Below are 14472 nucleotides of genomic sequence, written 5' to 3'. Positions count from 1 at the left end.
AACATCATCATCATCATCATAATCCGCAGTCTAAATGGAAGAAGAAATGTCATCAACCAGTACGACTACTACTACTGCAACTAGTACTACTACTACAACTAGTACAACTAGTAATAATAGACCTTCTTCATCTATACCTTTATCTTCATCACCACCTTCATCACAATCACAATCATCAAATGTACCATTATTTTTATCTGTACCATCATTTAATAATACAACAACCTTTTCTTCATCTCCTTCTTCCTCTTCATCAATAAGGTATATTCAACCTACTACTACTACTACAACAACAACACCTACTACAATAGATTTATCATACAAGATTGATGATTGTTTAGTACAATTAGAGATGGTTGCAAAGTTGGCATTTGAATTAAAACAACCAAACAAAAATCAAGTATTGACAGAGAGTGAATTCTCAGAGTTGAACAATACCATCACCTTTATCAAATCATCATTGAAACTTTATATTGGTAAACAATTATTATCTACAAATAACAACAACAACAACAACAACAATAATAATGGAATAGTGCGAAAAAGTGGAGTTGATTCAGTAGAGATGGTATCAATCCATGGAGATACTAGTTTCAATATGAATGTATTTAGAATCTATTCATTACTATTGACACTATACACTCTACTAAATGAAATGAAACAAATGCCTACCAATCTATTAAAATTGATTGTTACCAAAGTACTCAAAAACGATTCACTATTGAAACAATCAGTTGATCAATTATTGGCTCTATTTCCAATGATTGAAACTACCAAAACTAATACAACTAATACAACCAATACATCAACTAATACTACAACAACAACAATGATAAATAATTTATTCAATGCAACTACATTATTACCAAGTGATGCAAAAGAAATGTGGATTAAAAGGTTTGGTGAAAATACGGTACTTGTAGCATGGCCAATCTTTTTTGCTACCATTCAGACACATTTCAACATTGTCGTATCAGACTATGAAGAAAACTTTCGTCATATTATCGATTTTACTCAAGATGGTTTCGTCAGTCCCTACAAAGTACTCACTTTTTTAAAATGGTTTGGTCCATTTCAATCATCTCTTAGGAATCTAATTGATAGTATAAATTCAAAGTATGTAAATTAAAATATTGATTTGATCTTTATATTTAATTAGTTAATCAATTTATTTACTTGTTTCTCTTTTCCAAGGATAATGAGTGGATTTGTATCGGGAGTAGAAGCAACAAGATTTTTAGAAAAGAAATCATTTGGAAATTATATTATACGGTTTAGTAAGACTTATCCAGGAGCATTTGCAGTTACCTTTGTAGAGTCTTCGAATCAGATTAAACATTGTTTGTTGTATCCAGTGTCGAATGGATTGTCTCTATTGCAACCACCTGAAATATTTAAAAACCTGACTGAATTTGTTTTAAACTTTTCCTCTCGTCTAAAGTTTGCCATTGGACCCGTTGAATCTTCTCTATTCCCTCCATCCGATCAACTAGTAAACATTGAAGCAAATGTAAAAATAGTCAAAGATGAATTATCGAATAATCAATTACCAAAATCTCCTCCAATCATTATCACAATTCCATCAAACATCAATAATGAAACAAATAATAATAATAATAATAATAATAATATAAATAATAGTAACTCACCAAATGCAATGTTTATAAGTGAATCTGTATTAAGTAAATCACCATCATCATCATCATCATCAAGTAGTAATAATAATAATAATAATAATAATAATAATAATAATAATAATAATAATGGAATATCACCAACAACAACAAGAAAGAAAAAGAAAAAAGAAAAATCATCATCTTCACCTGATACCAATAATAATAATAATAATAATTCTACTTCTTCTACTTCTTCATTTTCAGGATCAAATACACCAACTGGATTAACAGAAAAGGATATATGTGTAGTGTGTATGGACAATGTGATCAATACAGTGTTTTTGGAGTGTGGACATCTAAGTTGTTGTCTATCATGTTCAGGGAAATTGAAAACTTGTCCAATCTGTCGTAGCCCCATTTCAAGAATCATTACAATCTTTAGATCAAACTAACAACCCTTAAACTAGTAATAATAATATCATTCTAATCAACCCTATTTAATAAATATTATTTAATATTATTTTCTTAAAAGTAGTAATTACGACGTCGCTTGGGATTTTTTGCGTTTTGTCCGACAAACAAACAATTTAAAAAGTTTAAAGATTCATCTTTTTTATCAATTGTCTTTATTTATATAAAACACACATATATACACACAGACACAGATAATTATGTTGGGTCGATCAATCATCAATCAACGTTCAAAAGTTTTATCTTCTTGTCTAAATATATCATCACCTTCCTTTACACCCATCACCACAAGATCACTATTTACAACTACAACAACTACTACTGGTTTAAACAATAGATCATCATTATCATCAACATCATTGATATTGAAAAGAAAAGAAGAATATACATTTCAAACAAGAAATTATAAAAGATCATCAACATGGAGTAATAGGGAATCAAAAGAGTCTGCCTCTTCTTCTTCTACTTTAGATGAAACGAAACAACAAGTATTACAATGTTCGGCTTACTGTATTAGTAAATCTATACAGCGAAACGTTTCTGATCTTCCACAAGACTTTTCACTTGACAAGGTTTTCCCAGTGAGCAATGTCATGTGGTTAAGATATGCAAAGAATACAAATGGAAAGGTTGGTGGTGACGTCTATATCTTTCCATCGTTTGGTTGTGTTGTATTGTGGGGTATTCCAACCGACGCCAAGGACACTCTGTTTACATGGCTCAAACAGTATAGTGTCGATCCCTACTCACCCGAACACGACACCTTTTCCTATGTCGAAGGTCATTTGGGAGGAAACACAAAGTTTGACATTGAATCTAGATACAAAGAACTCATTACACTGTCATCGTCACACACTGAACGTTTCAACGAGATGTTTGCCACCTCTTATGCATTGGCTCAATCCGTTCGACTCAACCTCATCGAAGCTCACGTCTACAAACTTGCTCAAAAGGTTGAAAATATACCAGATGAACTAGCCAAACATGGTACCATTGCCCATTTTTCAAAAAGAGATATTGTCAAACAATTAGGTGAACAAATGAAGATTAGAAACTTTTTAAATCTTCATACTGATATTATTGATACTCCAGGTAAGAAAAAAGAAATCAAAAAGAAATGGAAAAAGAAATCAAAAATGGAGCAAGAAAAAGAATTTATTTATTTATTTATTATTTAGAACATTTTTGGGAACATACAGAAGGAGAAGGAATATATAAAATAGCAAGAGGACATTGCGAGATTGACAAACGAGTTAGAATCATGAATGAACGTCTCAACCTAATTAGTGGCATCTATGACGTTATCAATGACGAGATGAAGCATAGTCACTCCATCAGATTAGAAAGAATTATTATAGCATTAATTGCCATAGAGGCTGCTTTGGGTTTGGCAAATTGGTATTCCCATATTTAACCAAATAAATATATTTACCCCAAAACAAAACAAAACAAAACAAACAATATTTAGTAAATAGATAGAAACAAGTAGAAAGATAGAGAGAGAGAGATATATATATATATTGACAACCACCACTTTTTTTTCATTAACCCTCGAACCGACCAACAATAGTCTGAATAATAAACAAATTAAGGAGTCGTCGTGCATGTATATATGTATACAGAGTTTAAAGATATTTTTTCAAACAAATAAAACAAAAAAAGAAAAACACAGATTCACAGAGAGATCTAAATATTTACCCACCACTAACACTACACACGAAAATGGATCCATGTTCCCATCGTGGGAGACAGACAGACAGACAGACAGACATTCAAAGATATATATTTCTTATACATACAAATATATGTAAATGTGTGTGTGTGATATCACAACATACACATGGTATCAACAAGAGATGTGTAAACTACCAGTTAGAGACGGTTGGCGACACAGTTGTTGCTAGGACGAGTTTCCCAAAACCCAGTTGTTTATTGTTTGTTGTTGGAATCACAAGATCCCAATGCAAATCAGTCGGTTGCTGCAACCAATTACGTGGGCAATTGGGGGTGTGCCGAAAACAATAAAATTTTAAAACATTTAGTTCTGTTTGGGACAAAGCATCTGCAACACGTGTTCAGGTTTTGATATAATATAACAATAACAACAATAACAACAACAACCCAATAACGCAACGCACTCACTCTCTCTTTCATCCTTCCAATAGAAGAGTATAAATATACTTCTAGTCGTACTTTTACTTACAAAAAAGAAAAAAAAGTGATCACCAATCATATTCATTCTTTTATTCATTCATTCAATCATTCAATCAATCAAAACTCTTTTCACATATAATGATATCTATAAATGATGATCAACCTTCTTTGCACTGTTCAATCAACAGTGTCGAATCGGTAGAATTCTGGGTTGGCAATGCAAAATCATTTGTAAAATGTTATCTACAACCACTTCAGTACAAGGTCATTGGCATTTTTCAATCACCGTCGTCAACACGAACACAATATGTTGCAGTCAACAAGAGAACATTAGAGGCATTGGCAGAACAACAACAATCAAATGGAAAAACAGCGGTTGAGGGAGGTGAGTTGCCAACTCTACCATACCAATCGATCCTCGTAACAACATCGGTGAGACCTGGCTCAGACCAATCTTTCTATTCAATGTTACAATCACATAGTGGTGACTTTGTCAAAAGTGTCACTTTTAATTGTCACAATGTCAAAGCTGTACATGATAATGCAGTCTCTCATGGAGCCATTTCTATCCAATCCCCATCCTCGAGTAATACTACTTTTGGAAAGGAAATTAAAACAACCACTTCAACCATTCAATCTCCATTCAAAGATATTACTCATTCCTTTGTTTCTAGATCACTTGTAAATAATAATAATAATAATAATAATAATAACAAAAATAATAATAATATTGTACAACTATCAACATATGAATCAATTTTAAAATATTATTATCCACAATTCCGACCAATTACCAAAGAATTATTTAAAGAGGATTTTAATGATTTGGAATTAAATCCAGCCGGTCAATATATACATTCAATAGATCATATTGCAACATGTATAGTTCATGGTACAATGGATGAATATGTAAAATGGTATCAAGATTGTTTAAAATTCAACCTACTCTCGGTGCAAGAGGGAGCTCGAGAAGAGATCCCTGTGATTGTAGAGAAAAAAGAGGAACTTAATTTTTTCAACATAAAGGTCGACGAGGACATTGGATTAAAAATGGTCGTCCTATCCAATCAACCTGCTCATTCAAAATCTCATCTTCCTACCATCATGTGGGTAATGTCTGAAGGTTTTGAAAATGGTAAAGGTCAAGTTGAACAAGTATGTTAAAATAGAAAACAAAACAAAACAAAACATGGAAATGATATTCTTTTTTTGTTAAAGATACTAATATCATATTTTTAGTATTTAGATTTTAATGGTGGATCTGGGATACAACATTTAGCATTTAATACAAGTGATATTTACAAGGCTGTTAATTATGCCAGATCGAAATATGGACAGATGGAATTTATTGAAGCGCCAGACACGTATTACGACAATTTAAAAAATAGAAAAGAATTGGATTTCATCCTATCGACACTAAGTCAATGTGAAATTGATAATCTCAAAACTTTTAGAATACTCATAGATTCTGACTACTCTATTGAATCTATAGATAAATTCATTTTACAAGTAAGTAATAATAATAATCAAGTATTAATAATTAATATTTATTGTATTAATTAATATTTGTTTGTTTTTTCTTAGATTTTTACAAAGCCTATTGGTGATAGTCCAACATTATTTTTTGAATTGGTACAGAGATGTGGAGCCATTGGATTTGGTAAAGGAAATATTAAAGCATTATTCGAAGCGGTAGAAATGCAAAGGAAAAAAGATCAATTTTAAAATAAAAATATAATATATTATTATATTTATTTTATTTATTGAACCAGAGAAGTCTTCAATTGATGAATTGGAATTGGCAGCATGGATACAACAACCACAACTTTAAGTTGCAGGGGAAGTTCCTTTGAGATTCTTATCTTATCTTATCATAACCCAAACAAGAGATGAATTTCAAAGAAGCTTCCCCTTTTGTGTGACTTGCGAAATGGAAACTACTAGCTGAATGATCTTGTTTTTGAAGGAACCAATACATCTACAGACATGAAAAAAATAATGGTAAGAAAGAGATAGATGTATTCACGAACTTGAGGGGAGTGTCTGTATTGAGAAGAAGAAGTTTTTTAGATTATCTAAAAAAAGATAGCAAAGAAGACAAAAATTTAACTAATAATAATGTATTATAACTGTATATGAAATTGAGAAAGTACAAAAAACAACTAAAAGACTTATTCAGCTTGCTCGGACAAAAGTCATTTCATTTAATATAAATTTTTATTAATAATTAAAGTAAGAATGGATAATCAAGATGAAGAAGTCCATCAACCTCAAGAAGTTTACAATCAAAAGAATAGTGAAGAATATAAAGAAATTGAAAGTCAATGGATAGTGTATGTTGTCTTGATTGAACAAAGAGTAAACATGTTTATATTTATATGATTTGATTGATGATATATAGTATACAAAATGAATTGAAAACAAAACATATTACACATGATCAAATAGATTGGGTCATACCAAACAATAATAACAATAGTAATAGTACTAGTACTAGTACTACTACAAGTACGACATTAAAATATGTTGGAGGAGTTGATATAAGTTTTGTAAAAGATAATGATGAAGATGCATGTGCATCATTGATTATATTAGAGTATCCATCACTTAAAGTGGTACATAAAGAGATGGAGTTTGTAAAGTTGGATCTACCTTATATACCTGGATTTCTCGCATTTAGAGAGTGTCCTTCACTCACTAGGTTGATCGATCGTGTCAAGACACAACACCCACGATTCTATCCACAAGTACTGTTGGTCGACGGTAATGGATTCTTGCATCCACGTGCATTTGGTTTGGCGTGTCATTTGGGTGTGCTCTGCGACCTGCCAACTATTGGTATTGGAAAGACATTCTTTCACGTCGATGGTCTAGACACTAAGGCTGTCAAAACTGCCTTTTCTCAACAGTGTAAACAAGCAGGCGACCATTACGACCTTACCGGTGACAGTGGTACTGTGTGGGGATCAGCAGTACTCAGTCACATCAACTCTAAAAACCCAATCTTTGTATCAGTAGGTCACCGTCTCTCTCTTGCCTCATCACTTCAAGTTGTTCAAGCTTGTACTACATCCAACCGTATCCCTGAACCTGTAAGACAAGCTGATCTATTATCTCGTGATTTCATTAGAAAGAATTATAAACCTTCACCTATTCCTTCGCCTACTACAACTACGACCGCGACCACTACAAGCACGACAACAACTAACGAATAATAATAATAATGTAAATATATTTATAATTAGAAATCAATTAATCAATCAATCTTTCGATTAGATGAAGTTGATGAAGTTCCCACCCCCCCAATAAAGATTTGGAGAGAGAGTCGAAAGTTCCAACAGCTCGTACGATGGTTTGACCTTCCTTCTATTTCCCGAAATCACGTCATAATTATCATTAAAAAGAATTAAATTTACGAAACGACAGAATAAAATTTTAAAATATAATATCTTCTTTTGTTGTTCAAAAAAAAGATCCTCATAAGAATAGAATTGTTTTCATCATAGTCATCGTCATCACAACCTGCCAACCCTCACAAGATTATCGTTAGTGTAAGTATAGTATAGTCATCATTCAATCAAACTATAAAGTATTACATTACTATTTATTATTGTCGGCCTCACCTACCTATCTACCCATGCACTTCCTTTTTAGGAATGAGATATTGCAAGGCAAGGTCGTTGTTCAGACGAGGGATCACCTCAAAAAAATTGAAAAAAACGACAAAGTCAGTGGGGTTCAACGTTTTGAAGCAAGAAAGAGTAGAACTGACCTTTCTTCTTAGCGCGGGGTCAGCTGTTCTCTAGAGAGCACTCTAACGGTCAAATACATTCTTTAGAATAGAACAAGAACCCTTTCTTTTCTTACTTATAGTTTTTTTTTTTTTTTGTAGAGATAGAGATAGAAAGTGTTAAAAGAGTAGTGTTCAGAGAGAAAAAGGTAATTATCAATGAAAAGTTACCAGGATAAAAACACAATTGTATAATGGGGGGTATGAAATTGGAGGGTGATAGACAACAAACAAAAAATATAATATAATTTGAGAAAAAAAACGAAAGATTAGATTATCTATATCTACATAACTATTTTTTTTCAATCCAATTGTTATTATTATCGTTATTGTTATGTAATAATATTTAATCACATTTATCATTAACATATGATTGTATGTGTTTCATGTGAAACTCTTTACTTTATATCTATCTATTTGAATGCTACACAATCTTTATCTCTTCTCTCTCTCTCTCTTTTAATCATCATTATAACATCATATGATAAATGCATAAAATTAAACTAATTCTGTCTGTTTTGTTTATTTTTAGGTTTAATTTATTTATTTATATTAAATAGTCAATATATTTATTTATTTATTTATAGCCAGCAGAGATACATATCATTATATAATTATCAATATATATATGTTTATGATTGGAAGAATATATTAAAAAAGAATCATGGCAACACATTTAATAGTAGAATTAATTTCAGATCCAATCAATACAGTTAATAATTTTAAATGGGAGAATGATGTGACGCCATTCTCTACAGTTTGGGCACCATTGTTTGCGTCGATTGCTTACTTGGTGGTCATATTTGGATTACAGGAATTCATGAAAAATAGAAAGGAGATAAAGTTGCATGGTATTTGCGTGGTACACAACCTTTTCCTCAGCGGCTTGTCATTGGTCATGTTGCTCGGGATGATGATACCGCTCTTGACCAACGAGGCTACACAGGGTTTGGAACACTTGGTCTGCAAACCAACGACAGCTGGTAGAACCGAATTTTGGTACTATATATTCTATCTCTCCAAGGTATACGAATTCCTTGACACTGTCTTCCTCGTCCTAAGAAAGAAGAAACTTATCTTTTTACATGTCTATCATCACTTTATCACTTATTGGTTGTGTTGGGCCAACCTTCGCGAAAACACTTCAGTCCAATGGGCAGACATTTCCATCAATTGTTTCGTTCATATCGTAATGTACTATTATTACTATAAAACTGAAATGGGTCAATCTCCATGGTGGAAGGTAAATACAACCAGAATACTTATTAAATATTAAATATTAAAATATTAATATTTTTCCTTTTTTTTTAGAAATATATTACACGTATTCAAATTGTACAATTTGTATATGATTTAACATTCCATTCTTTGTGGAGATATTATCATGCCCAATCCAATGGTGGATGTAATGGGTCGTTGAGAGGTACTGCCTTTTCCGACTTTGTCATCCTTAGTTTCCTCGGTCTCTTTTTACAATTCTACTTTAAGAGTTATAGTGCCAAGAAGGATAAAACTACAAATAACATTAAAAAAGATTAAATTAAATTAAATTAAATTAAATGAACCTACCTACCTACCTATCTATCTATCTACCACAATCCAAGAATATGGATATAATAATGAAACACACTACGACTAATAAATAATATATATATATTAATATAAATAAACTATAATATTATACAAATACAAATACAAATATGAAGCAAAAGTGATTAATCAAGTTGGTGAACAAAAAAAAAAATCTTTGTCTTTGTTTTAGTAGACTTTGAATATTTCAAATTACTTTTCAGGCATCTTTGCAAAAAGGTCATTACATTATATATTTCATACTTTTTATTTATATTTTAAACAAAACAAAGAGACACATACACAGATACTAGCTAGTAGAGATACTAGTATATTGTTGTTGTTGTAACAGAGGAAATGATACTATCAATAGAAAGTATTGATGGTGTATTATCACCTATTGGGAGTAGTGGACGTGTAAAGTATACTTGCTTTGATGTGTCGGCGCGGTACTTGGTGCTGGGTGCCAACACGGGCAGTCTGTACTTTTTCGAGAGAAAGCAGCTGCCGACGCAGCACAATCAGCAGATTGACAACCAGCAGGTCGTGCCGATGGGTCCGGTGCAGCAGCCGTTTGCACTGAGCAATGACACACTAGTGTTTGCACAGATCCTGTCGTTCAACGACATTAGAGACTCGATTCTGGCGGTGCGTATCAGTCCAACCAACGAGAACCTGATCGCAGTCGCAACCAACAAGATCGTCTACATTGTCGAACCCAACCTGATGGTACGCAAGGAAAAGGAAAAGATCCTCGTCAAGATGACTGACCATCCACGTGACACGGATCTAACGACGGTCGAGTGGAGCGTCTGTGGCCAGTACCTGTTTAGCGGTGATGATTTGGGCAACATCTACTGCACGTCGGTTGCCAAGGCACGCCGCTCACTCGCATTCTTCTCGTCCGAGTCGGAGCTGCTGACCAAGTGTGACAGTCGTATCGTGCAGCTACATGTGATCGCCACACCACCCAACCCACAGCATCCACCCAACACGGCGCACATCACACTGCTCGCAAGCACACTCACCAAGTCGTCGATCATCAACTATGCGATTGCACCAACCGTCAGCGGACGTCTGCTGTCCAACATCTCAATTGGCAAGAAGCAGCGTGAAAACACCAAGCAGGGTGCCTGCTTTCACCCACGTCTCGATATGTCCATCTATGCCAGTCGTCCCGGCAAGCGTATATGGCTCGCCGACTTTGTCGAGGGCAAGGTACTCAACACTATGAACTTTAAACCAGAAGATGGTAAGGTCGTCACACCCTTTACAATGGATCCATCACATGCTCCAGTCACGGGCGGTGGTTCAATGATCTTTGCCAAGCTGCTCCCCTACGGATCAAACATTATCTCTTGGGACGAAAAGTCTGTCCTCCTCATCGATGTCGAAGAGGTTGAAGTATTGGAATGGAGATTGGATCAACAATTTGTTCAAGACTTATGTATCGTCGATGACTCTATCTATGTACTTCATGGACAAAATAGAATCCTTTCTAGAATTTATCATACCATTCCTCATCATGGTTTTGATTTACCAATTTTATCTCAACCTTCAATTATTGTTGAAGATAGCGAAAATAATAATCATATAGTAGTAGAATCAATAACAACAACAACAACAACAACGACAACTGCAGTACCAGTAGTAGAAGAAGAATCGGTCGTACCAACTCCAACAGTAGTAGCAGCAGTTGTACTACCACCAACACAAGAAGAGGAAATAGTTAAAAAAGAGATCACTGAATCAAATGATACTACTAGTAGTAAACAAGAATCGTCAAATGGTATGTAGGGTTTGGATAAAGTGATATTTGATTAAAATATTAATATTTTTTATTTATTTTAGGAACAGAAGATAATAATAATGAAAGTCAAGATAATACATTAACAAATAGTACAAATTCATTTACAAATACAGATGATACAATTGATAGAGAAAAGGAGATAAATGAAGATACAAAATCTGCTTTGGGTGAAAGTAATGGATCAATTCCTCCTCCTCCTCCATCGACAATAGTTCAATCAATTCCAACTCCAACTCCAACTCCAACACCAGTTACAGTTCAACCACCAGTAATACAACCAACTGTTCAACCACAAGATGTATCACATAATAGAAGAATTTCAAAAGAGAATTTATTCTCTGAAATTCAAATTACAAATGATCCATTGGTTTCTACAACATCGGCACCAACAACAAGAAAAACAATTGTTAAAAAGAAAAAGGCGGCAACAAGTACTAATTCATCACCAAGTGTTGCACCATCAAGTGCGGTCAATGGGGAATCCACAGTAACTAGTGATACTAAACCACCTATTGCCGCCGCCGATGATAGTTCATCTTCATCTTCCTCTGCCTCTGCAACAACCAAGAGAAAAGTAACAGTAGTTAAAAAGAAAATTGTTGTTAAAAAGGAGAAATCAACAGGTCAACTACCCCCCTCATCTGATAGTCAACCATCATCAACCACCTCATCTCCCCTATCCTCAAGTCAATCAAATTTAACAAATCCAAATACTACCGCAACTACAAGTACTCCAACTATTTCTTCTACTACTACAAGTACTACAACTAGTGCCAATTCCTCACCTCGTAAAGATTTGGAACCTGAAAAAGAAAAGGAAAAAGAAAAAGAAAAAGAAAAGGAAAAAGAAGAACAAGTTCCAACCATATCATCAAAAGCAAGTGGATTATTTAAAGGAATTAATACAACATCAATTACACAATTGGCAGGAAATACATTTAAATCGATTCAAAAACAAACAGTTGAAATTAAATCTGAAATTACCAATATTTCAAACAAGATATTATTAAATAACCTTCAACATCAACATCAAGATCCAACAACTACCTCTAATAATAATAATAATAATACGACCAATGTAACAACACCAACATCTACTACCCCAACTCTTACGGTCGTTGAACCAGTCAATACTCCAACCTCAACACCTTTGGTTGAAACGACACCTCTACACGAACCAACACCATACGAAGTATTGGAGAAATTGACAAAGGTTACATTTGACTCATTGGTTATATTCAAGGTAAAGAGAAACGATCAAGCCTTTTTACCAATGCTTCAAATCTGGGTACAATCTCTACACAAGGTCGATATTATACCGGCCAATGACATGATCAATGAGATTATTACCAGTTGTTTCTTGTTGGGATTCAATATTGCAAGTCTCCACGAATCAACCGGCAAGCTTTGCAAGTGTTGGAACGAGTCGGTGGCACGTGCCTACATTGAGCGATACTTTTCCTACATGGACATTAACAAGCTCTACAAACACTTGAACCAACTTGCATGGGACGGATGTATCGACAAACTATTGGAAATGGACTCTTTTGCAAGACACAGCTCTCGTATCATCCAAACACTCAACCAGTTGGTCGACACCAACGACCCCACCTGTCTCGTCGTGTTGGAAAGAAATGCCAGCGACGTTGGGCTCTTGTTTAGATACATTGAACATTTGCTCGAGATCAAACCCATAGAAGCATCGGTATTCTATGCCAACCAGTACCCATCGATTCTTCCTCGAAACATATTCCACTTTGTAAACAAACAACCAGCCTCCAGACTATTGGTAAAGGCAACCTATTTAAATCACCTAATGACCAAGTTTGACTGTCGTTACAATTCTGATCTCGTAGAACAATGGTTCCAAAGTAATTCAAAATTAAATCAACCAAATTTAAATCAACTCTATTATCAAATCAGTGGTGGACTGTCAACTTCAACCTCTTCATCCCCCTCACCACCAACAAGTAGACCAATGATTAAAGGACATTTGGTTGAATGGAAACAATCACAAGTATTGATCAATATTATCAATGGAGTCATTGCAAACGAGTATGTTTGTAGTTTGACCAAACTCGAAGATATATGTAGATCGATTGGCTTTTTTGAAGGTTTATATCTCATCTACTACCATCTCTACCGATCGTATGGACCAAAGTCATTGACCTACAATGAAGAAATATCAAATGCCAATGTAGAGAAATTGATTCATCTAGTAGTTTCCACCGACAATAAGGAAGTGCTAACCAAATTAATGGAAAATAATATCAATCAATATCATTGGTCAACTTTATTAATTGAAATGACAAATCAAAGAGAATTTTATAAAAAACAAGGTAGACAGGGTGAAAAAGGTGAAAAAGAAAGAGAAGAAGAAGAAGATTATTCTTTTAATAATAATAATAATAATACTCTTTTGGAATATGAAATTTCGGAAGAATTTATTGCAAGATTGATGGGACGTTCTATTGGACCATTACAAGCTATAGAGTTGTTAAACGACTCTCAATTGTTTGATACATGTGTTTTACCATCAGATGTATTTTCAGAATGGATTCGTAATGGAAAGTGGTCATTGTATCATCGTAAACTCATTTCACACGAAATTCTATCTAGATTGGATAGCTATCTCTGGACAAAGAAACCAATGAATCTTTCTCCTCAAATTTGGTCTCTAGTAGATCAAGATTTGAAATATTATAATCATCATCACCATCAACAACAACAACAACAAAAATCATCAATTTTGACACTACAAAACAACAATAGTATAGACTTGGGCATTACACCTCAATTCTTTGAGGATTCTAGTTTCCATTGGGGTACCGAAACCGAACTTCAAAATGGATCCTGTCCCATATGTACATTGCCATTGATTGAAAATCCAGAGTCCTCTTTTCTTGGTGTCACACCTCCATCTGTCATTATTTTCCCCTATTGTGGTCATTCGTACCATCAAACTTGTATCGAAGAACAAGGATGTCCTTTATGTTCTTCAAAATTAAAATAAATCAAATCAAATCCGATTATTATCTTTGTGTAAATTGACCAAACAACTC

The 14472-nt window shown here is 33.8% G+C and overlaps 6 protein-coding genes across 6 annotated transcripts; all 6 read left to right on the top strand.

The window, feature by feature from the left end:
- Nucleotides 1–46: 46 nt before the first annotated feature.
- cblA-2 (RING zinc finger-containing protein) lies at nt 47–2068 on the top strand (the record flags this gene model as incomplete). Its single annotated transcript, XM_004362597.1, has 2 exons — nt 47–1116; nt 1195–2068. The coding sequence occupies 2 exons, from the start codon at nt 47–49 to the stop codon at nt 2066–2068; spliced, it is 1944 nt and encodes a 647-aa protein (XP_004362654.1).
- A 219-nt stretch (nt 2069–2287) lies between these two features.
- DFA_03046 (uncharacterized protein) lies at nt 2288–3501 on the top strand (the record flags this gene model as incomplete). The annotated part of the gene is made up of 2 exons (XM_004362596.1): nt 2288–3179; nt 3266–3501. 2 exons carry the CDS (start codon nt 2288–2290, stop codon nt 3499–3501), a joined length of 1128 nt encoding a protein of 375 aa, XP_004362653.1.
- Nucleotides 3502–4379: 878 nt separating this feature from the next.
- hpdl-2 (4-hydroxyphenylpyruvate dioxygenase-like protein) lies at nt 4380–5966 on the top strand (the record flags this gene model as incomplete). Its single annotated transcript, XM_004362595.1, has 3 exons — nt 4380–5396; nt 5481–5750; nt 5826–5966. 3 exons carry the CDS (start codon nt 4380–4382, stop codon nt 5964–5966), a joined length of 1428 nt encoding a protein of 475 aa, XP_004362652.1.
- Nucleotides 5967–6479: 513 nt separating this feature from the next.
- On the top strand, nt 6480–7456 carry DFA_03044 (endonuclease V; the record flags this gene model as incomplete). Its single annotated transcript, XM_004362594.1, has 2 exons — nt 6480–6574; nt 6643–7456. The coding sequence occupies 2 exons, from the start codon at nt 6480–6482 to the stop codon at nt 7454–7456; spliced, it is 909 nt and encodes a 302-aa protein (XP_004362651.1).
- Nucleotides 7457–8695: 1239 nt separating this feature from the next.
- eloA (long chain fatty acid elongase) lies at nt 8696–9570 on the top strand (the record flags this gene model as incomplete). Its single annotated transcript, XM_004362593.1, has 2 exons — nt 8696–9274; nt 9343–9570. 2 exons carry the CDS (start codon nt 8696–8698, stop codon nt 9568–9570), a joined length of 807 nt encoding a protein of 268 aa, XP_004362650.1.
- Nucleotides 9571–10755: 1185 nt separating this feature from the next.
- Nucleotides 10756–14423, top strand: DFA_03042 (RING zinc finger-containing protein; the record flags this gene model as incomplete). Its single annotated transcript, XM_004362592.1, has 2 exons — nt 10756–11389; nt 11452–14423. The coding sequence occupies 2 exons, from the start codon at nt 10756–10758 to the stop codon at nt 14421–14423; spliced, it is 3606 nt and encodes a 1201-aa protein (XP_004362649.1).
- Between the last annotated feature and the right edge of the window lie 49 nt (nt 14424–14472).

This window comes from Cavenderia fasciculata, assembly GCF_000203815.1.
Source record: "Cavenderia fasciculata unplaced genomic scaffold Scf_Dfasci-G-b-205a01.r1-3, whole genome shotgun sequence".
NCBI lineage: Eukaryota > Evosea > Eumycetozoa > Acytosteliales > Cavenderiaceae > Cavenderia > Cavenderia fasciculata.
The sequence above is the reverse complement of the archived record's forward strand: the minus strand, read 5'-3'. Positions and strand labels throughout refer to the sequence as shown.